Source organism: Aotus nancymaae, unplaced genomic scaffold (genome assembly GCF_030222135.1).
Source record: "Aotus nancymaae isolate 86718 unplaced genomic scaffold, 86718_ANA_hifiasm-v0.15.2.pri h1tg000006l, whole genome shotgun sequence".
In the NCBI taxonomy this organism is placed as follows: Eukaryota; Metazoa; Chordata; class Mammalia; order Primates; family Aotidae; genus Aotus; species Aotus nancymaae.
This window is the reverse complement of record NW_026988417.1, coordinates 75,811,619-75,834,814: the sequence shown is the minus strand read 5'-3', so window position 1 is coordinate 75,834,814 and position 23,196 is coordinate 75,811,619. Positions and strand designations below refer to the sequence as shown.

At 37.7% G+C, this 23,196-nt stretch overlaps 1 protein-coding gene across 5 annotated transcripts in view; it reads left to right on the top strand.

Moving 5' to 3' along the window:
• Positions 1-18,235, top strand: part of LIN54 (lin-54 DREAM MuvB core complex component) — a 92,927-nt gene extending 74,692 nt beyond the window's left edge. For all 5 annotated transcript variants that reach the window (XM_012447028.2, XM_012447027.2, XM_012447024.2 and 2 more), the window contains 8 exons: positions 3,780-3,853; positions 4,006-4,203; positions 5,222-5,313; positions 6,778-6,849; positions 7,676-7,778; positions 7,943-8,080; positions 13,338-13,540; positions 16,211-18,235. In XM_012447028.2, coding sequence (XP_012302451.1) covers positions 3,780-3,853; positions 4,006-4,203; positions 5,222-5,313; positions 6,778-6,849; positions 7,676-7,778; positions 7,943-8,080; positions 13,338-13,540; positions 16,211-16,412 — 1,082 coding nt within the window. In that variant the 3' untranslated portion in view covers positions 16,413-18,235. The remainder of the gene's footprint in view (positions 1-3,779; positions 3,854-4,005; positions 4,204-5,221; positions 5,314-6,777; positions 6,850-7,675; positions 7,779-7,942; positions 8,081-13,337; positions 13,541-16,210) is intronic.
• The last annotated feature ends 4,961 nt before the right edge of the window (positions 18,236-23,196 follow it).

Below are 23,196 nucleotides of genomic sequence, written 5' to 3'. Positions count from 1 at the left end.
CTATATAGATTTGAGTTTCTGAGTTTTTTTGTCTTTTAACCCCAGGGTTGTATGTGTATACATGTGTGAGGGCAGGGATAGTCCCCATTTAATGTGATGGAGGACAGGTCACTCTCCTTCCCGATTATTTCTCGGGACCACCGGGAAGTTTTTAGATTGCGCTGGTCATTGCTCTCACTTCAGAATCACTACACTGTCCTCATGGAACGGTGACTGTCATCTCTCCCAGGGGCAGGTGGTGGAGGGAGTCCACTCTCCTGTGTCCCAATCAGAAATTCAGGCTCTCCTTTTTATTCCTTCTAGCATTGCTGAGACCAATGTACAATGGTTATTATAACTTTGCTAATGCTTAATAACTGAGGAAAATTAGAACAGGAACAACTTCAAACTGGGTAGCAGATGTCACATTGCTCCTGTATTTCATACAGGAAAAGAGTCATACACTGTTTTTGTATAACAACCTTATTGACATGTAATTCACATATGCCATAAAATTCACCCTTTCAGAGCATACAATTCACCGGGTTTTAGTATATTCACAAAGTTGTGCAACTATCACCGCTAATAATATACTCTCTCTAGGTGTCTTTTGCTCTCCCTCCTTCTCCCTAGTTTGTCACCTTGCTGCAGTGGCCTGCTGCTTTTTAAATCAGAGAACTCTAAGGTTCTCTTCTAGGACTCTCAACTTTTTTGCATTTAGCCATCATCCTTCCAATCCCCATGAAAAGTAAAAAAATATGTTGCTGTCATAGTAGCCTTTCTATCCAAGGAAACTTATTCCTTTACATTTTGTTCAGAGTTCTCTCAACCTCTCTTTCAGACCAGGCTCCAGGCCTTACTTTCACATCAATAAAACCTGAAGAGATGTCACTTCTGTCTTAAATCTCTGCTTTTAATAGTGGAAATGGCAGTAGGCAGTTTTTAAAATTGCACTCCTTGTTGGTCCAAACATATATGTCTAGTGCCAGCGTCTTTCCCAAGTTTCATCCCAGTATTTCTCTATGTCAAGTTTCATCCTCCCTTTAAAACAGCTCATCCTTGAGTTTTTAGTTCTAATAACTGTCATTTTCCTGGTCACTTGAAAGCTCTTCAGTGACTTACATTTTCTTCACTTATACCTACAGTTCCTACCATACAATGGTGGGTAAAATTGTGTTCCTTTCACCTACACCAGGTCTTTTGCACCTGCTGTCTCCTTTTCTTTTTTTTGAGACGGAGCCTCGCTCTATCGCCAGGCTGGAGTGCAGTGGCACAATCCCGGCTCCATTTTCCGCCTTCAAGCAATTCTCCTGCCTCAGCCTCCCAATTAGCTGGGACTACAGGCATGCACCACCATGCCTGGCTAATTTTTTTTGTATTTTTAATAGAGACAGGGTTTCACCATGTTGGACAGGACGGTCTCGATCTCTTGACCTCGTGATCTGCCCGCCTCGGCCTCCCAAAGTTCTGGGATTACAGACATGAGCCACCGTGCCTGGCTGCTCTCTCTTTTTATTCGCATTGCTGTCACTCCATATCAGACCCTCACTTTTTTACACTCTTCTGACTTTTCCCTCGCAACTCCATTCTGTTTTACACACTGCTGCCCAATACAATTAATTTTTCTTTTATTTCAATATAACTTCTGTTTTTTTTAAATCCCTAGAAACTTTGAGTACTGAATTAAAAATACAGAGTAAATACACAGAGTCATACCCTAACATGCAAGGTCCTCAGTAAATGGCTGTAGTCTGCCTTTTTCCCTGTGTTTGTCTACTTAACCCCAGGTATTAGCCAGACTGGTTTGGTCACCAACATTTGTGAATATGCTTTGCAGCTTCCCCAGATTAAGCCTCCACTTCTCATGCCTCTGTCTCTGCATGAAATGCCCTTCTCAACCTGGCGCAGTGGCTCACGCCTGTAATCCCAGCACTTTGGGAGGCCAAGGCAGGTAGATTACGAGGTCAGGGGTTCAAGACAGCCTGGCCAGGATGGTGAAAACCTGTCTCTACTAAAAATACAAAAATTAGCCGGGATTAGTGGCAGGCGCCTGCGATCCCAGCTACTTGGGAGGCTGAGGCACAAGAATTGCTTGAACCCAGGTGCCAGAGGTTGCAGTGAGCAGAGATTGTACCACTGCACTCCAGCCTGGGTGATAGAGTGAGACTCCATTTCATAAAAAGAAAAGAAAAAAATGCAGAAATGCCCTTCTCCAGTCTGTGTGCCCTCCATGCGGCCAACCTATTGATTGGGGCCCATCTCAGTACTCTGTCCTCCATGTGCTTTTTCTGTATTTCTATCCTCTGCCAAATATATATATATATATATCTTCTTCCCTTTAAACTCTGACAGTTCTTCATGTATCTTGTTTAATAATATTTATCTTATTTGGGCACCTGCTTAATTGGCTGTACTCCCTGAGAGCAGAGGTCTAGTGCTTTAGCTTTCCTGAAACGATGGTCACAATGCCATTTATATAGTAGCAGCAGTTGTAACAACAGTGATGGCAGCTAACATTTAGTGAGCATTTACTATTTGTTAGGCAGTGTGATGATCAATTTTTCTGAATTAACATATATTTAACCCTTATATGCCATGAAGTAGATACTCCCCATATTGCAGATGAGGATACAGGCAAAGACAGCTTAAGTGGTTAGAAAATGGCAGAACTGGGATTTAAATGCCCTGGGTCTTACGGCTTTAGAGCCCAATCCTTTTTGGTATGCTGCCTTTTAGAATGTATTCTGTAAATATGGAATTACACTGGCTGGGCGGGATGGCTTATGCCTATAATCCCAGCACTTTAGGTGGCAGAGGCAGAGGGATCACCTGAGGTCAGGAGTTCAAGACCAGCCTGGCCAACATGGTGAAACCCCGTCTCTACTAAAAATTAAAAAATTAGCCAGGTGTGGTGGTGCACACCTCTAATTTCAGCTACTCAGGAGGCTGAGGCACAAGAGTCGCTTGAACCTGGTAGGTGGAGGTTGCTGTGAGCTGAGATCATGCCACTACACTCCAGCCTGGGTGACAGATAGAGTGAGTCTCTGTCTCAAAAAAGAGAAAAAAAAAAGACACAAGAAAGATATTTTCTTTGGTTTGAATAGAAACAGCAATTAGAAATAGTAGTGTAGAGTGGTATTGTTACTCAAGCTTATAAATGACAGTTCTTTTATTTATACAACATTTCATTTGACTGGATTTAGTACTGAATGTATAAATCATCTGAACACAGATTGAATATTCTCAATTGAATGTTTTCAGCCTACAAATATTCCCTCATAAAGTGGATGGACTGTAGTCACTTTAGATATAAGTTCTCTGATAGATAGGGTAAGCGGTTTTGAAAGGCAACTATCCTGATTAAAGATTGCTCAAATTAGCCGCGCGCAGTGGCTCATGCCTGTAATCCCAGCACTTTGGGAGGCCGAGGTGGGTGGATCACGTGGTCAAGAGATCGAGACCATCCTGGTCAACATGGTGAAACCCCGTCTGTACTAAAAATTCAAAAAATTAGCTGGGCATGGTGGCGCACTATAATCCCAGCTACTCGGGAGGCTGAGGCAGGAGAATTGCCCGAACCCAGGAGGCGGAGGTTTCAGTGAGCCGAGATCGCGCCATTGCACTCCAGCCTGGGTAACAAAAAAAAAAAAAAAAAAAAAAAAGATTGCTCAAATTAGGAATCAAATGGAATTCTTTAAGCTTTTTTATGAGAATAACATGGGAGAGCTAAGTATTCTTAAGTGTTTTAGATACCATTTTCTGTAAATAACTTGTTCATCCTTTTTTCGTTTTCTGAAAAGCAAAGCCAGTTGTTGTTAATACAACCCCAGTGCGGATGTCAGTTCCAATTGTCTCAGCTCAGGCTGTCAAACAAGTGAGTATCACATAACTTCTTTCTCAGTCTCTCCCAAATAGACAATTTACCTTTTAAATAGAAAGTTAAGATTTAGGTACAAGAGATTTATACTTAATTGAACAGCTATAAAATTTATTTTGTGGTCATTGATACACATCCCTTCTTTTTAGGTTGTTCCAAAACCAATCAATTCAACTTCACAAATAGTAACTACTAGCCAGCCACAGCAACGGCTTATCATGCCTGCCACACCACTGCCACAGATCCAGCCCAACCTCACTAACCTGCCACCAGGCACTGTCCTGGCACCGGCTCCAGGAACAGGGAATGTGGGTTATGCAGTGCTTCCAGCTCAGTATGTTACTCAGGTATGTGGAAAAAATGAAGTCATTGTATTGCAAAAGTGATAATGGGGTCCAAGATGTCTAGTGCTATCCTAGACACTAGTCAGACACATCTGACTCAGTATTAAAGTGGCACTTTCCAGAATCTTGAAATGTTAACGCAAACTTTTGAGTTTATTTCTATGTACCTTTAGCATTTTGAAATGTACAACACAGGTCAGATATACAAGTCAGACAATTTGGAGCTGAGAGCAGCTTGGCAAGAGGGCAAGGCTATGGCGATATGATAGAAAATAGATTGAAGTTAAAATCAGCAGAATCCAAATGTATTTGGAAAAGACTATGGCTGTTACAAAGCTCTTCCTCATGCATGAATTTGATGCCACTGACTTGGAAAATAAGTTAAAATTTGTTTATTGGAAAATGAACTGTGAGATGCATTTCTAGATGATGTATCTTTAGTGATCTATCTACTCTTATCTGGTCATCTTTAGAATGAAAGACAGGGAAACAAACCCACACGTGTACTTTAATGAAATGTACTTTGGAATATGTTATGTGGCTGTTAATAAAAAGAATAGTGTTCAGTATTTTTGTCATAAGCATTTCTGATGTTTAGAAGTTGGTGTAAAATAGAAACCCAACTATTGTGCATGTAACTTCTCATTCTCTGTAATTTGTATTGTGATAAATGATCAATATATTACCTATTTTATTTGCAGGTAGGCACATTGCATTTTTTTAGCCAATATAAGTTATTATAATACTTAGAGAGCATTCATCTAGAATTTCCTATCATTCTGACATACTTAACTCTTCTGTGAAATAATTTATTTATATTTGTACTATATAATACTGTAAAATATTCACATTATTTTCAGTTAGAGTATTGGTTTGAGACTTTAAAAGAGCTCTATTGTGTGAAATTCTCCATTACATTTTTCTTATTTTAGTAGATGAATATGTATTTTTTACTGAACATCATACCTGACAGTATTATCCATTTTTGGAAATATGTAAAATTAATTTTCTTTACATGTAGCTACAGCAGTCTTCATATGTATCAATAGCAAGCAACTCTACCTTTACTGGAACATCTGGTATCCAGACCCAGGCACGGCCTCCGTTCAATGGGTAAGTATTTTGAAAATATGTACATAAGCTAAGTTGTTAGATCAGCTTAAATGCAACAATAAACATATATATTCCAGAATACATCCTCTTTGATTTTTCTTTCCCCTTAAAGCCATGTGAGCATGCCTCTAAAATATTTTTGGAAATATTTCAAACAGAAAAATTACAGAAATAGTTAACTCCCAAATATTCTTTATTCAGATTCACCAGTTTTGCTACATTGGTTTTATTATTCTCTTTCTTTCCGAGTATGTTTCCAAAATGATGATGGTAACTATTTGTTATCTTTATTTTTTGAGACAGGGTTTTGCTCTGTTGCCCAGGCTGGAATGCAGTGCTGTGAGCTCAGCTCACTGCGACTTCCACTTCCCAGGCTCAAATGATCTTTCTGCCTCAGCCTCTTGAGTAGCTGGAACTGTATACACATGCCACCATGCTCTGCTAATTTTAAAATTTTTTTGTAGAGATGTGGTCTCACTGTATTGCCCAGGCTAATCTCCAATTCCTGGGCTCAAGTGATCCTCCTGACTCAGTCTCCCAAAGTGCTGTGATTCCAGGTGTGAGCCACTGCACCTGGCCAACTATTTTTAAAATTATGTTAGGTCCTTGTTTTTTGTTGATGTTTATTTTTTATTTATTTTTTATTTTTTTAGAGAATTCCTAAGTCTCATATTTGTTTATTAATTACTGCCTTTGCAATATCAGCTTAGAAGCAGTGCTTAATTACCCAGAACCAGTCCAAATCCCACTTCCATTTCCTCCTCCACATACTCCTTTTCCTCCCTGCCTTTTATAGTTGAATTCCAAGAGTTTTGAGGCAATCTCAGCTTTTGTTTTCTTAGAAGGGACAGTGTTTGTGTCATGTTCTCTAGCAGTTATTGATTACTTCCTTTTAAAAAATCATTCCGCCCAGCGTGGTGACTCATGCATGTAATCCATCACTTTGGGAGGCTGAGGCGGGCGGATCATGAGGTCAAGAGATTGAGACCATCCTGGCAAACATGGTGAAACCTTGTCTCTACTAAAAATACAAAAATTAGCCGGGCATGGTGGCGGGCGCCTGTAGTCCCAGTTTCTTGGGAGGCTGAGGCAGGAGAATTGCTTGAACCCAGAAGGTGGAGCTTGTAGTGAACCAGGATTGCGCCGCTGCACTCAAGCCTGGAGACAGAGCAAGACTCCATCTCAAAAAAAAAAAAAAAAAAATTCCATGATGTCTTGTCTACCTCTTTTTATGTTACAACTTGCCTTTGAACCCAATATAAATGAAACAACATAGCAAACTTTTTATTTTAGAGGGACACATTTGTTAAAGCTTTATTTCTGGAGGGGTTTATAGATTGGAGACTTTTCTAATTTTAAATTAGTTTTGGGTTTAAATTTTTAAATTTTAAATTATTCGTAGCCACTAAATTAATTTTAGTTACTATTAATTGATTAAAGGTATTTTTTTTTGTATCTGCACAGCATAATTCCATCGGAGTCTGCCAGTCGGCCCCGAAAGCCCTGTAATTGTACAAAATCACTGTGTTTGAAATTGTAAGTGTTTTTGCCACTATTTGCTCATTTAATATAATTAGAAATGCTCTTAAAAGTAAATGGAGTTAACTAAAAATTTTTAGCAGACCAAAGTTCATAAGTCAAAGTAATTTACGTAAACATACAAGTGAACGTTGGCACACATGTGACAGTGTAAAAATATTATTTCATTCATTCAGAAAGAAATATTTAGAGTCCTTACTGTACATGGATCACAGGAGTAGGGGTTAGGGACACAGCAGCATGAGACGGACATAGCCTCTGCCCTTAATAATAATGTTTTATCTTATTTATGACTTTTGTATTTGGTCTCTTAAGTGAAGTGAAACTAAGTAGTTTTAAAAATCATTGAATGGTTAATTTGCTTATTAGCATTAAACAAAAAGATCTGACATGAAATAGTTAATTGAAAAGCATTGGTCTTACTGGGTGTAGAATCCAAAGAAGTACTACTATAACTCAGATGAGCCAGTTCCACTATTAGAATAGAACCAGTCTTTTTCCTTTTTCAGAATTTTGAAATGCCTTACTTTGGGGGCATATAAAATTATATAGCTCTTGTGTTGACAGCTGTTATTGGTTGAACTAAGTTTTTGGGCCAAAATTCTAGGACTTGGTGATATAAACTTTGAGTCTTAGTGTGTGGTTAACAACATGTGTTGTTAACTCTTTAACTGGGTAGCTGAGTACATCTCTAAAATGCTTTACCACATATATAGTATGTGTACAATATATATATACGCACACAATGTATGCATATATAATCAGGTAATTAGTAGTTTTACTTAATCATGAGTCTTTACCTTATACTGACTTTACCTTTCAGATATTGTGATTGCTTTGCAAATGGTGAATTTTGCAACAACTGCAATTGTACTAATTGCTACAACAATTTGGAACATGAAAATGAAAGGCAAAAAGCAATAAAGGTGATTTTTTTTTAAATTTCATGTAACTGACAGAAATAATCCAGTTTCATGAGTTTTTTAAATAACCCAATTGTCTTGCAAAGAAACATATTAATTCTTTTTGCAGTGTTTAAATTTTATCTACTATGATTTAACTCTAACTGATACTTGATTTATTTTGCTAGGCATGCCTTGACAGAAATCCAGAAGCCTTTAAGCCTAAGATAGGGAAAGGAAAAGAGGGAGAATCAGATCGACGTCATAGCAAAGGATGTAATTGCAAACGATCAGGATGTCTTAAAAACTACTGTGAATGCTATGAGGTGAGATGCTGGGTGGGGAAAATAACCTCCTTTAAAAACAGTTTCAGAAAGGACATACTACAAAAATTTATTTAAAAATTGGGAAATCACCTTGCTATTGCAGTTTGAAAATACGCACAGTTGGTGCAAAGGCCCTTGTTTGAGGAAGGCCTTCGAGCCTCCCTAGCACGCCTTCGGAGGAATACTTTGGGCTTATTATTACAGCCTGGGGTCTTATTGGGTGATTTACCATGACTACTTTGTCATTATGCCGGAAGTATGCAGATTGGAACACCAATATATTGATTTTCAATAAAAATAATAATATCAAAGTGGATTAGAAACTCTCCAGAAGTGATTCTCACCTAAGGGGCAGTTCTAATTACTGTTCTTCACAGGATTCTTGGAAACATATGGCTGGGCGCGTGTCTCATGCCTGTAATCCCAGCACTTTCGGAGGTGGAGGTGGGTAGATCACTTGAGGTCAGGAGTTTGAGACCAACCTGGCCAACATGGTGAAACCCTGTCTATACTAAAATGCAAAAATTAGCTGGGCGTGGTAGTGGGCGCCTGTAATCCCAGCTACTTCAGAGGCTGAGGCACGAGAATCGCTTGAACCCGGAAGGTGGATGTTGAAGTGAACTGAGATTGTGCCACTGCACTCCAGCCTAGGTGACAGAGCAAGACTGTCTCCCAGGGTGCAGTCTGGAAATTAAAGGATTATCTTGACCAAAATGCTGGTAGTGCCCACTCAAAGAGCACTGCTCTGTGAAAAACTAAAGTAGTGAAGAAGTTTGCTTTGTGAGCATAAACATAGGAAAGGGGCATCTGGCATATTGCTAGATGAGGTTACTGGTCACGATAGGCGATTGTCTCCATTTTCACTGTTTCATTTTTCCATTCAGTTGGTTATTTTTATTTATAGGTCAGGCAACTTCTTTGGAAGCCTCCACACCTGGCTAATTTTTGTATTTTTAGTAGAGATGGAGTTTCACCGTGTTGGTCAGGCTGGTCTCAAACTCCTGACTTTGTGATCTGCCCACCTTGGCCTCCCAAAGTGCTGAGATTACAGGCGTAAGTCACTGCATCCAGCCACAAGTTAATTTTTTAAACTGTCTTAAGTAACATCTCCACATCCAACAAGCAGTTTTTATCTGCTCTGAAAAATGCCATATAAATCTTCCCCTTCTTGCTTTAGACACAGTACTATATAGTTTTATTTTAAAGGCTTATGTGTAATAATCTAGTCATTTAGATTAACCCTAGGTTACCATAATTGGTTTCTTGGTATGCCTGAAACTGTTTACTTACTGACAATCATTTGGGTGGTTGAGTTATTCCTGTTCTTGGCTCTTCTCATACTCTCATATATTTGTATTCTTATTCTCAGAGAGAGTATGTATGTATGGGCAGAAAGCCTAGCTTTGCACTTGCTAAAGTAATACCACCAGTGGCCACACTGTCCCTTGGTAAGGTTTGCCCTGCTACAGGACCATGCCCTCCAGTTCAGTGCCCTCTCCCATTCAGCATATGTCACATGAAATATTTTGTGTATTGCACACATTCTGCACATGTACCCCAGAACTTAAAGTATAATTTAAAAAAAGAAAGATTTTGTGTATTGCATTCTCTGTGTAATGAATTCTTTCCTAACTTACTTATTTAAAAGGTCAAATATTCCTCTCAGGAAGTAAAGTAGAATAGGAGAGCAACATCTTGTGAGTTCTGCAGATGATGAGTGAAAATTGCATAAAGAGACTAGTTTATTATTTGTTGTTGTTGTTGTTGTTGTTGTTTTTTGAGACAGAGTCCCTCTGCATGTAGGCAAACATTAAAAAAAAAAAAGACGGAGTCTCACCCTGTCACCCAGGCTGGAGTGCAGTGGCATGATCTGGGCTCATTGCAATCTCTGCCTCCTTGGTTCAAGAGATCCTCCTGCCTCAGCCTCCCAAGTAGCTAGGATTACAGGCGCCTGCCACCATGCCTGGCTAATTTTTGTATTTTTTTTTAGTAGAGACAGGTTTTTACCATTTGGCCAGGTTGGTCTCAAACTCAAGTAATCCACCCACCTCAGCCTTCCAAAGTGTTAGGAATAGAGGTATAAACCACTGTCACAAGTTTATTTATTTATTTAATTTTTAATTTTTGGAGACAGTCTTGCTCTGCCGTCCAGGCTGGAGTGCAGTGGCGAGATATCGACTTACTGAACCTCTGCCACCTGTCTTCAAGCGATTCTCCTACCTCTGCTTCCTGAGTAGTTGGGATTACAGGTGTGTGCCACCACACCTGGCTAATTTTTGTATTTTTAGTAGAGATGGGATTTCACCATGTTGGTCAGGCTGGTCTCGAACTCTTGACCTTGTGATCCGCCTACCTCGGCCTCCTAAAGTGCTGAGATGACAGGCATAAGCCACTGCATCCGGCTCCAAGTTTATTTTTTAAACTGTCTTAAGTAACGTCTCCAAATTCAACAAGCCAGTTTTTATCTAGTGTTGGAATCTTTTAGTCTTTTGAATTCCTGATAAAATAGCTTGCTTGCGTTTAGAAACCATATCATACAAAAGTTGTTATGAACATGTAAAAATTAACACTTCTTTTGAGAATGTGGAAATTGATATAAAGTTGGATCAGAAGGGGAAAGTGACCCTTTCATGTATATGGCATTGAATAATCAATACATGCTGGGCATATGAAATTCAGACATATATGAACTAATCATTTAATTGAACTGGTTAATAAATCTGTAAATTAATAGAAATAGAAAAGGTACTGTACTGGTTGAAAAGTGTTAGAAGAGACAGCCTTGCCATACCTATTTTGATGACATTGTGTCAAGACAGATACACTGTCTAGTAACAAATTTATCATTCCAAAAGCTATGTACCAAAAAATGGAGAAACTTAGAATATACTAAACAATGAATAGCAGTGGGTAATTGGCTGTGGCTTATCTGACATTTTGTGTTGAACTGTTGTTCTTTTGACACATTGTTCTTCAGCCGAATTGGCTTTTTAGTCCTGTTGGTTTGCATCTGGACAACACATTCATGTTTCCTTCCAATGCCTATAGGCTTATTGATTGGATGAATGGCTACCCACCTTATTTCAGGGTTGCATCTTTTCTTGTGACCTTTTTCCTCCCCTCCACATCTTTTTTTTTTTTGTACAGGGGAAGTTAAATTAGCCAAGGTAAGTGTCATTGCTATTTCTCCATCCTGAGCTCCTGTTACACATTATTAATATCTTATGATTCTTAAAATATAAATAGAATTTTTAAAACCCTATATATATATAATCTGAATTACCAATATTGGTATGTCTTCTCCACTCTGAGGTCAGGAATTTTCTCTCTTCATCACTAGGTGCTTATTAAGTGTTGCTTTAGTTAGATTCCCAGTCAGGATCGCAGTAACACAGTTAACACAAACTTATATCCAATTCCTTTGATAAATGAAATTTGTTGGTGTATTATAAGAAAGGAGCAGAGTAAATGTGTTTATAATTCAGTCCGTTTATCTTGCTAGGTGCTATAGAGAGAAGGGACAGTTTTATTTATTTGTATAAACATAGGTTTACTGAAGAAAATGCAGCTGCAAAAGAATACTCAAATTCATTTGAGATCAGGGAAATGTAAATTAAAGAACAATGAAATCTTACTTCATCTCCCCCACCATCAAATTATAAAATGTTAAAAGGAGTTATAATATCCATTGTTGGAGGGAATGTGGGAAAGCCTTCCTTTACACATTGCTGATGAGATGTGAGGTGTTACAGCCTTTTGAAAAAGCAATCTGGCTCCATCTCTTAAAATTAAAATAAACAGACCTTTTTACCAGTGAGCCCAATTCTAGAAATCTAACTAAGAAAAATAAAAAGGGATAGCGTATACCAAAAAATCTTTTTATGCATTATTTGTAGTACCCAAGAACTGGAAACAAAAATAAACACCCATCAATAGGGAAATGAATGCCCAATAAAATTGCCACATCATACCAGAAATTTACACCCACCCATTAAAGAGAATGAATTCAAGCTATGCCAGATGACTTTGCAGGGATTCCATGAGTTATAAGAAATGCAAAATGCAGAAAAGCTGGTATGGTATATGATTTTGAAAACAAACTAAAAAATGAAAGAGTTCTTTATTTGTTAATATAAGGTCTAGGATTTTATATAAATATTTGACATATTTTTACATGAAAATGTTTATTTATATAAAATGTAAAATACACCCTAGTTTCATATGAGTTATTGAAGGGTGTGGGGAATCTGAAGTCCCTCCCGAATTCCCTCTTCAGATTAAAAATAGCGCAATAGAATGATAAAAATACCATCTATGAAATCCCTTTAATGTGAAATTGTATACATATGCATAAATGGGAGATCACCTATATGTTAATGATGATTTGATTGAGGTGGCTGGATTCAGAATGACCCTTATTTTTTATTTTTATTTATTTATTTTTTTATTTTTTGAGACGGAGTCTAGCCCTGTTGCCCAGGACAGAGTGCAGTGGCATGATCTCAGCTCACTGCAGTCTCCACCTCCTGGGTTTAAGCGAATTCTCCTGCGTCAGCCTCCCAAGGAGCTGAGATTACAGGCATGCGCCACCACGCCTGGCTAATTTTTGTATTTTTAGTAGAGACAGGCTTTCACCATATTGGCCAGGCTGGTCTTGATCTCTTTTTTTTTTGAGACGGAGTTTCGCTCGTTACCCAGGCTGGCGCAATTTCGGCTCACCGCAACCTCCGCCTCCTGGGTTCAAGCAATTCTCCTGCCTCAGCCTCCCGAGTAGCTGGGACTACAGGTGCGCGCCACCATGCCTAGCTAATTTTTGCATTTTTAGTAGAGACGGGGTTTCACCTTGTTGACCAGGATGGTCTCGATCTCTTCACCTCATGATCCACCCGCCACAGCCTCCCAAAGTGCTGGGATTACAGGCATGAGTCACCACGTCTTGTCTTATTTTTGATATTTTAATGTATCGTTCATGTTTGTGGAAAACATGTGTTACGTATCTGAAGAAAATCTGTATTCATAGTGGGGGACAACTGACATGGAAGGACACAGCCACAAACGTTATACAGCCACCGTCAGACTTAGAGTACCTAACCTAGCTAGCCACATTTGTAGTTAGTGTTTGTCAGCCAGAGATGCTTCCATCTAATCTTATCACTTAACCAGGTAATGCTATTATCTGGTGATTTGATTGTGGCATCTACTTACAGTAATGTATTTTGGTTTTGATTTGGAAACTTTTCTTTTGTAAATCTTTTAGGCAAAAATAATGTGTTCCTCAATATGCAAATGTGTTGGCTGTAAGAATTTTGAAGAAAGCCCGGAAAGGAAGACATTGATGCATTTGGCAGATGCAGCTGAAGTAAGGGTACAACAACAAACAGCAGCGAAGACAAAGTTATCCTCTCAAATTTCAGACTTGCTTACTAGGCCAGCACCAGCTTTAAATAGTGGCGGTGGAAAGTAAGTCAGTATTTTAATCTTTTTGTAGTATTTCCCAAATACTCACTTTTCGTAAAGTTTCTTTTTGGGAGCTAAGTTGAGTTTATACTTTAGGTTGTTGCAAACCTGATTTTTGCACTTTCTTTCCATCTTCAGTTAACTTGTAGATGTTTAAAGGTAACAGAAACTACTGTCGGATTATTGTGCATGTCTAAAATGCACAGTAATGATTTAGTCCATTGTGCTTTAATTTCTGCCTACTAAGATGAGGTAATTATGTAATTTGAGGAACCCCAAAGAAAACCAGGTGTTTCATAATGTCTCGATGAAAGTGTAATTATTCATGTTTTTGCATTTTTACCTTCTCTTGCCTTTTCCATTTCTTAGAGCACTTTCCCCATCCTGTTGGGCCACCCATCATATCATACTGTAATAGTGCAGCTCCGTATTGTTATCTCCTTTATCTGCTAAGCTCTGGAGTAGAAAAGTTTGACCTCTAAAGTCAGGTAGACTTGAGTTTATACTATCTGTGCTACTTAGTAGTTTGTGAATTAGACAAGTACTTCATCTCTTTGAGCCTCAGTTTTCTTACCCTTAAAATAGCCCATATCAGGTGGCTGTGAGGAACAAGGCATGTCCATAATATCTCCAGTGTTTGTCAAGACCTGATACAACATAGGTTTGTGATTTGGAAGGGACTGGTATTAGCAAGCTTGTTAGAGGTTAATTTGAGGAGTTATTAAATGGAATGAACCTTGCAAATGGCATATTATTTAAAATGCCTAAGTTGAAAATGAGATCCAGTGCTTATAAAAATAAGGCTTTTTTTTTTTTTTCTTTATGAGATGAAGTCTCACTCTGTCGCCCAGGCTGGAGTGTAGTGTCACGATCTCAGCTCACTGCAACCTCCACCTCCTGGGTTTAAGCAATTCTCCTGCCTCAGCCTCCTGAGTAGCTGGGATTACAGGCATGTACCACCACACCCAGTTAATTTTTTGTACTTTTAGTAGAGATGGGGTCTCACTATGTTGGCCAGCCTGGTCTTGAATGCCTCACCTCAGGTGATCTGCTCTCTTGGCCTCCCAAAGTGCTGGGATTATAGGCATCAGCCACTGTGCCCTGCCTTAAGATATTGGTTCTAAAGAACTCTTATCATTGGAATATAAGCAGCAAATGGTTCTTGACTGAATAAAGTGGAAATGGGCAGGCACTTTAATGAGGCTTATAACCTGGGATCCTTTCTGGTCTTTAGAGTATTGAATCTAATCTCCACATGGAGGTTAAAGATATTGCTACAGTAAAATATTTGTAATTTTTAAACTTGGGAAGATGTTTATGATATGAAATGAAAACAAAATTATAAAATTATACATTATAATCAAAACCATGTATTAAAAACTTTTTTTAAAAAGTTACACCAAAAACAAATAAATAAAGTTATGCCAGCATGTTAACAGGCTTGTTTCAAGTGACCAAAACCTTGTATTAGTATTTTCCAGTTTAAAGTGCTTGTTTGTATGTTAAAGATTCCTATACAGCTATGTGGCAGCCTGAATTCTCAATCACCCTCTCTTGCCATTGTAAGCCTTAATTTCAGACTTCATTGTTTAGTATACTTCTGTTAGTGACTGCTTACTCACAGGTTGTTGAGTTAGTGGTTAGATTATGTTGCTTGAATTAATCTGTCACAGACTAAGACTTGAGTTGAGGCCAGGCACAGTGGCTTATCCTGTAATCCCAGCACTTTGGGAGGCCAAGGCGGGCAGATCATGAGGTCAGGAGTTAGACCAGCCTGGCCAACATGGTGAAACCCCATCTCTACTAAAAACAGAAAAATTAGCCAGGTCAGGTGGTGGGCGCCTGTAATCCCAGCTACTCTGGAAACTGAGGCAGGAGAATCACTTGAAACTGGAAGGCGGAGGTTGCAGTGAGCTGAGATCATGCCACTGCACTCCAGCCTGGGCAACAAGATCAAAACTCTGTCTCAAAAACAAAAAAAGAAAGAGTTGAGTTGGCTACAAATATAGCAGTCATCACCATGGGTTGCTCCAATTTAATCCTCCGTAGTTCGGGTCTTTATGAATGCAGCTCTGTATAGAGCAACATTTGGTTTCCCCATTTTGTTTTGTTGTGATAGAACAATGCAGAATTTTGGTATGTTTTCTTGTTTTCTACAAACATTATCAGTGACTGTAGTAAAGTGCTTTATTTTCCATTTTGTCCAAGAGATAGTGCTGTCAATTCCCAATATTATTCATTAATTTAGCAATTAATTAATGTAGTGTCTCTACGTGTCATGCACTATTCTAGACTGGAGCGACAGCAGTAAATAAAGATTGAACTTACGGAGGAGCATACATTCATGATTTGGGAGGATTTAGTTAAAGAAATTCTAGTCTTCATGTAGACTATATCTTTTAGTTACCACATAACCTTGCCTAGGTAATATGTCACATATTTTATGTTAAATGTTATATTTCCTTAACAATATTCTTACAATATGTGAATAATAAAAGCAGATCTAACTTGTTAAAGCTCTTTTTAGGATGTGCTTGTGCTCACTGTGTAAATTGTGATGCTTATCCTGCTGGTGAACTGTGAAAGTGTCAGTAGAGATTTCCAGATGAAAGAATGTTACCCACTTTTGTTGTTATTTAACACCACCAATTTCTCTCTCAAAAATCATTTCAGATTGCCATTTACATTTGTAACTAAGGAAGTAGCTGAAGCCACATGTAATTGCCTCCTTGCCCAGGCAGAGCAGGCAGACAAGAAGGGAAAATCAAAGGCAGCGGCGGAACGCATGATACTTGAGGAATTCGGACGATGTTTGATGAGTGTCATCAACTCTGCAGGAAAGGCAAAAAGTGACCCTTGTGCCATGAATTGCTAACTCTTGCACAAAAGACTGATAAATGGAACTGTACAGAAAATTTAAGGTGCAGGGACACTTGATTTTCTGGAAGAAAAATAATTACTGTATTTTAATTCAGTCCTTGTTGTAAAAGACCTGAAACTATAATACTGAAGAAGAAATTTTAAATGAGGAAATTAGTACATTTTTAAATCTTAGTTAAATCTGCTTATGCCCCTTCTAAATTGAATTTTTCTTTATTGTATTATATAGATTTTTTAATTTGCTTGGATTTCTTAAGAATTAGATGTTTTCTTTCTGATACCTTTGACAAAAAATGCTTATAAATGACTATAATTTATAATGTATGGTGTTGTATGACTTTGTTAGTAGAAAAAGCCAAAGCAGCAGTGGTTAGCACTCAGTTATTCTTTGGGACTTGATCTCGAATATATGCAGATAGAATGTTACATAAACAAATTCTTATGAAACATATTCAAATGACATTTTTTTTTTATTTAGAAAAGCACTATCTTTTAAAGAAAAATCAGACGTTTAGGGCAGATTCTGGAATAATATCCTGTTGTCTCTTTGGGAATGTCAGAGGGGGAAACAATCCCCAGGCACACTTTTAAAATTTTTTAAAGTTATTTTAAAAAGACATATAAAATATTAAAGGACAGTAAATAATTCTCAGAGGATGAGCAGTGTGTTTCTATATGATAAGGAATGGCTAACAGATGCTCTCGGCTGTCTCCATTTTCTTTCAAAGAGGTAGTATGTATTTAAAGTAATAAATTGTCAAAGTGGTTACTGGGTACTACTAAAATGATAGGTGCATATAAATAGAAGTAAACATATTATGTAGTGATAATATAGAACCTCACATAGTAATCAAGTATAAAATTTGGCATGGGTGGAGAAACAAAGAATATGGAAGCTGTAAAAGATGAATTTAGAGAAGTTTTCATCTATACAATCAGTTCTTTTTATAGACTTTTGAACTAAGGTTTCAAACCAATTCGTGACTCTTATTTGATGTACAGAAATGGGCCTCTTAACAAAATTTTCAAAATTGTAGTGGGATTTCTTTTTATAAGGGAAGTTAATACGGCATTATTTTCAGCCAGTGATTTGGTAAGGTGAAGGACTACTCTTTTCCTATATTTACTAAAATAACCTAAATCATTTTCAGTAATTCAAAAACTCTATGAATTTAAGAGCCTGTTGTGATAGGACTCCTGATTTTATGACAAGAAAAAACCATGTTGGAATTCAGGCATTTTATTAGGTACCTTAATCATCAGTAATTAGTGTATGATTATTGCATTTCCTACAAGGACTCTATAGTTGTATGTATTAAGTGTGTATATATGTTCATATGAACGCACAAGATATAGGCAATAGAAATTAAGTAATCTAAAAGAGGATTCTGTTATTCACTAAGTATCTTCCTTTGAAATTTGGATTTTTAAAATTATAGTGCAGTAACTTTAAATGTAGATAGTGCAAACATTCTTAGCACCTCAATGTAGAATGTTTAATTAAAATTTGTATAAATGTAAATTAGTGTAAGAGGACAAAATAATTAATCAAGTTATTTTTCAAAAGATTGCAATAAGTTTTTGGTCTTAACCTAAACTTTGTTCATTTTGTACATACTCTGTGTTAATTCTAACTGCACCTTTGTGATGTGTATTTATATACAGTGTGCAGAAAATGTTTGTGAAATTTTGATTACAATTGTAGATTATGTATGATGGCATTGCTTACAAATGTTTTGCTTGTAAAAAATTTCAAGGTGCAATCAAATGCTACTAGTTTTTCTGATTTTCAAAAATCTATCTAAAATATGAAGCCTTTTCCTTCCTGTGTAGTACTTACTCAACTTTTTGTATTCAGGCATTTGCATCAAATTGCTGAACAAGATGAATAGCCACATTAATTCAATGATTTTAAAAGACTATTTGGGGAGGGTTGGGTATATAATTTTTTAGCTCTATTTACATCCCAAAGTAGAAAGATTAAATTTATATTTACTAGAGCTATTCAAAGAATACACTTTTCTATATTGTAAAAACAGGACAGCAAAGTAAATCATACAGAAAATAAACATTTATACTATTCTGTAAAAAAAAAAAAGGTATTGCATTTTTTCTTTAGTTTAATAACATCACTTTAACCATTTAATATGCAAGAAACCTTTTAAATTATCTGATGAAGTAAATTTTACATTACTTCTGAAAACACACAACTAAAAAATTCTACCACTTTGCTCAGTTATTACTAACATAAATTGCTTTGAAATGAGAATATGTCTTCTCTTTCTTTCCACTGTTTCTTTTAAGAGTAGAAACTCAGCCAGGCATAGTGGCTCATGCCTGTAATCCCAGCACTTTGGGAGGCCAACGTGGGTGGATCACTTCAATCCAGGGGCTCTAGACCAGCCCGGGCAACAGGCTGAAACCTTGTCTCTACTAAAAAAAAATAAAAAATAAAAAAATTAACTGGTTGTGGTGGCGCATGCCTGCAGTCCTAGCTACTCAGGAGGCTGAGGTGGGAGGATCCACCTGAGCCTGGGGAGGTTGAGGCTGTAGTGAGCCAAAATTGTGCCACTGCACTGCAGCCTGGGCAATCAGAGTGAGGCCCTGTCTCAAAAACAAAAACACCCAGAAAATCAATCTACTATCTCTCTTTTAATGTGAGATATTCTTATGATGGCCATCTTTCTTAGTTTCCTTTTTTTCTGAAACACCAAACACAACCTGTAGGTCTTATCTCTGGAGACTGGGAAACAGAACCTTAATGTTACAGGTACAATGGCAAAATTGGTGAGGTGGGAAGGACATAGTCTTTAGCTCCCTATTTTCTGGCAAGTGGACAACTGACATTTTTTCAACCTTATGTAAAATGTGAATAAAAGTACTTTTAGAAAAGTTTTCTATTTTTATTGTTCTATAACACAAATTGTTAAGAAAATGAATACTTGTTATGTAAATGAAGCTTCACAGCAGGACCTCCAGCCATAACTTTGATCATATTGCATCTATTAAGCATTTTATATAGGAATTCTGGTGTGGCTACCCAAAGGAGGAAAGGCAATCAACTATAAATCTTTTACTATTGGAGTTATTTTCATTATGTAAATTGCTTAAGGCTTTTCTTGTTAGGGCTTCTTCAATGCACATTTTGTCATGATCTGTAGACCAAAGGGTGAACTTTTTTTTTAATCCAAGTGATTTTATGAGATGAAAGCTCTAAGGCCTCTTTTTTTTTTTTTTTTTTGACACAGAGTTTCCCTCTTGTTGTCCAGGCTGGAGTGCAACGGCGAGATCTGGGCTCACTGCAACCTCTACCTCCCGGGTTCAAGTGATTCTCCTGTCTCAGCCTCCCGAGTAGCTGGGATTACAGGCATGCACCACCACACTCAGCTAAATTTCGTATTTGTAGTAGAGACGGGTTTCTCCATGTTGGTCAGCCTGGTCTCCAACTCCCGACCTCATGTGATCCACCCACCTTGGCTATGAGCCACTGCGCCCAGCCAAGGCATTTTTTTTTTTTAATAAAAATATCCTTCTAAATGGCAAATTTTGTGACAGCATTTAAGACACTCTTAGTTTCTATTCTAAAGCAATAAAAAAACAAGTATATTAAGTATAATATTTGTTATAAGGTCATAGGTACAAAGAAGAAAAGCTAAATGATCATCTTAAAAGTTGCAGAAAATGACTGTGGATATAGGAAAAACTGCTGATTTATATGCTTTTTTGTTTATTTGTTTGAGATGGAGTTTCACTCTGTTGTCCAGGCTGGAGTGCAGTGGCATGATCTCACCTCACTGCAACCCCGCCTCCCAGGTTCAAGCAATTCTCATGTCTCAGTTTCCCAGGTAGCTGGGACTACAGGCGCATGCCACCACACCCAGCTAATTTTGTATTTTTAGTAGTGATGAGGTTTCACTATATTGGTCAGGCTAGTCTCTAACTCCTGACCTCAGGTGATCCACCTGCCTCAGCCTCCCAAAGTGTTGGGATTACAGGCATAAGCCACCGTGCCTAGCCACTATATGCTTAAGAGGGTGAATAGTATGGGTCTGTGAATTCTATCTCAAAAGTTGTTTTTTTCCCCCAAAAGGTGCAGAAAAAAAATCTGGTAAAATTCAACAGCCATATATGATTTAATAAACAAAAAAATAAAGTCTTCAGAGAACTAAGAATAAACCTGATTAAGACCATTTACAAAAAAAGCCTACAGCTAACATACAAATGGTGTAGAATGCTTTCCTTTAAGACTAGGAGCTTCTTGAAGAATATCTTTGTGGTGTTCTCTGTATTACCTGGAGTTGAATATTACCCTGCCTTGCCAGGTTGGGAAAATTTTCCTGAATGATATCCTGAAGAGTATTTTCCAACTTGGATTCATTCTCTTCATCACATTCAGGTACACCTATCAAACGTAAATTAGTTGGTCTTCTTCAAGAAGACCAACCCCAAGGCACATAATTGCCAGATTTATTAGGGTTGAAATGAAGGAGAAAATACTAAGGGCAGCCAGAGAGAAAGGTCAGGTTACCCATAAAGGGAAACCTATCAGACCTACAGCAGATCTCTCAGCAGAAACCCTACAAGCCAGAAAAGAGTGGGGACCAATATTTAACATCCTTAAAGAAAAGAACTTTCAACCCAGAATTTCCTATCCAGCCAAACTAAGCTTTATGAGCGAAGGAAAAATTAAATCTTTTGCGAACAAACAAGTACTTAGAGAGTTCACCACCACCAGGCCTGCTTTACAAGAGCTTCTGAAAGAAGCACTATACATATAAAGGAACAACCAATATCAGCCTTTCCAAAAATATATCAAAAAGCAAAGAACTTTAACACAATAAAAAATTTACATCAACTAATGGGCAAAACAGCCAGCTAGCATCAAACGCCGGTATTAAACTTATATATATTTTAATTGGATAAAAAGCCAAAACCCATCGGTATGCTGCATCCAGGCCCATCTTACATGCAACAATACACAAAGACTCAGAGAGAAGGAGGAAGATTTACCAATCAAACAGAGAGTAAAAATAAACTAATAAACGAAAAGCAGGAGATGCAATTCTCGCCTCTGATAAAGTAGACTTTAAAGCAACAAAGATCAAAAGAGGCGAGGAATGACATTACATAATGGCAAAAGGATCAATGCAACAAGAAGAGTTAACGATTCTATAGATCAAGGAGATAGAAAATTAACAAGGATATTCAGAACTTGAACTCAGACCCGGAACAAGTAAACTTAATAAACATTTATAGAACTCTCCACTTCAAATACACAAAACATACATTACCACCTCACACCTATTCCAAAGGTGACTATATAACTGGAAGTAAATCACTCCTCAGTAATCGCATAGCATTTCATAGGTTTAAATTAAATATTGGTTGGCTGTTTGTTTGTTATCTTCTTCCCTTATTCCTTCCTGACTACATCATTAAGTATAATTATCAGTATAAAAGAGGTTTTCAATACCCATTACTAAATTGCATTCTAGCCTGGGCAAGAAATCAATACTCCCATTCTCTCTCCCTCTTTCTTTTCCTTCTCCCTCCTCCCCATTCTCTCTCTCTCTTTCTCTTCCTTTTTCCTCCTTCCTATTCTCCCTCTCTCTTAAAAAAAAAAAAAAAAAAAAAAAAAGACTAGGAGCAAGGCATTATTCATTCAACACTAGTTCACTGTGCAATAAGGCAGGTGGGAAAAAGGCCTACAGATTGGAAATAAGTAAGACAATATCTATTTGTAAATGATATGATTGCCTATATAGAAAAACCAAATAACATCTAAAACTACTAGAACTAATAAGTGAATGTAGCAAAATCAGTAAGCAAAAGTTGACTGTACTTCTACACAGTAGCAATGAATATTTAGAAACAAGTTTTTAAATCACCACTTATAGTAGCACCAGAAAACATGAAATCTAACAAAAATATGTAAGATCTGTGCCGAAAAGTAAAAAACTGATGAAAAAATAAAAGAACCTTAAAAAAAGAAGATATACCATGTTTCATGGATTAGAAGATTCAATATTATTAAGATGTCAGTTCTCCCCAAATTGGTCTATAGATTCAATCCAAAAAAATCCCAGCAGGAATTTTTATAGAAATCAACAAGCTGATGATAAAACCTATATAGAAAGGGGCAACTAGAACAGCCAAAACATTTTTGAAAAAAGAACAAAGGGCTGGGCGTGGTGGCTCACGCCTATAATCCCAACACTTTGGGAGGCCAAGGCAGGTGGATCACGAGGTCAAGAGATCGAGACCATCCTGGCCAACATGGTGAAAACCCAGCTACTAAAAATACAAAAATTAGCTGGGTGTGGTGGCATGCGCCTGTAGTCCTAGCTACCCAGGAGGCTGAGGCAGAAGAATCGCTTGAACCTGGGAGGCAGAGGTTGCAGTGAGCCAAGATCGCGCCACTGCATTCCAGCTGGGCAACAGAGCAAGACTCCGTCTCAAAAAAGAAAAAAGAACAAAGTTGGAAAACTCCCACCTAATTTCAAGACAGATAAAACTAAAGTAATTAAGACAGTGTGTTAGTGGTGAAATGATAGATCCTATTTATCAGTGGAAGAGGATAGAGACCCCAGAAATAGACCCCCATATATATAGTTGTTTTTCTTACAATGGTACAAAAGTAGTTCAATGGGGATAGTTTTTTAAACAAATGGTGCTGGCATATCCATATGTAAGAATATGAACCTCAAGGCCAGGTGCGGTGGCTCATGCCTGTAATCTCAGCATTTTGGGAGGCCGAGGTGGGCAGATCACTTGAAGTC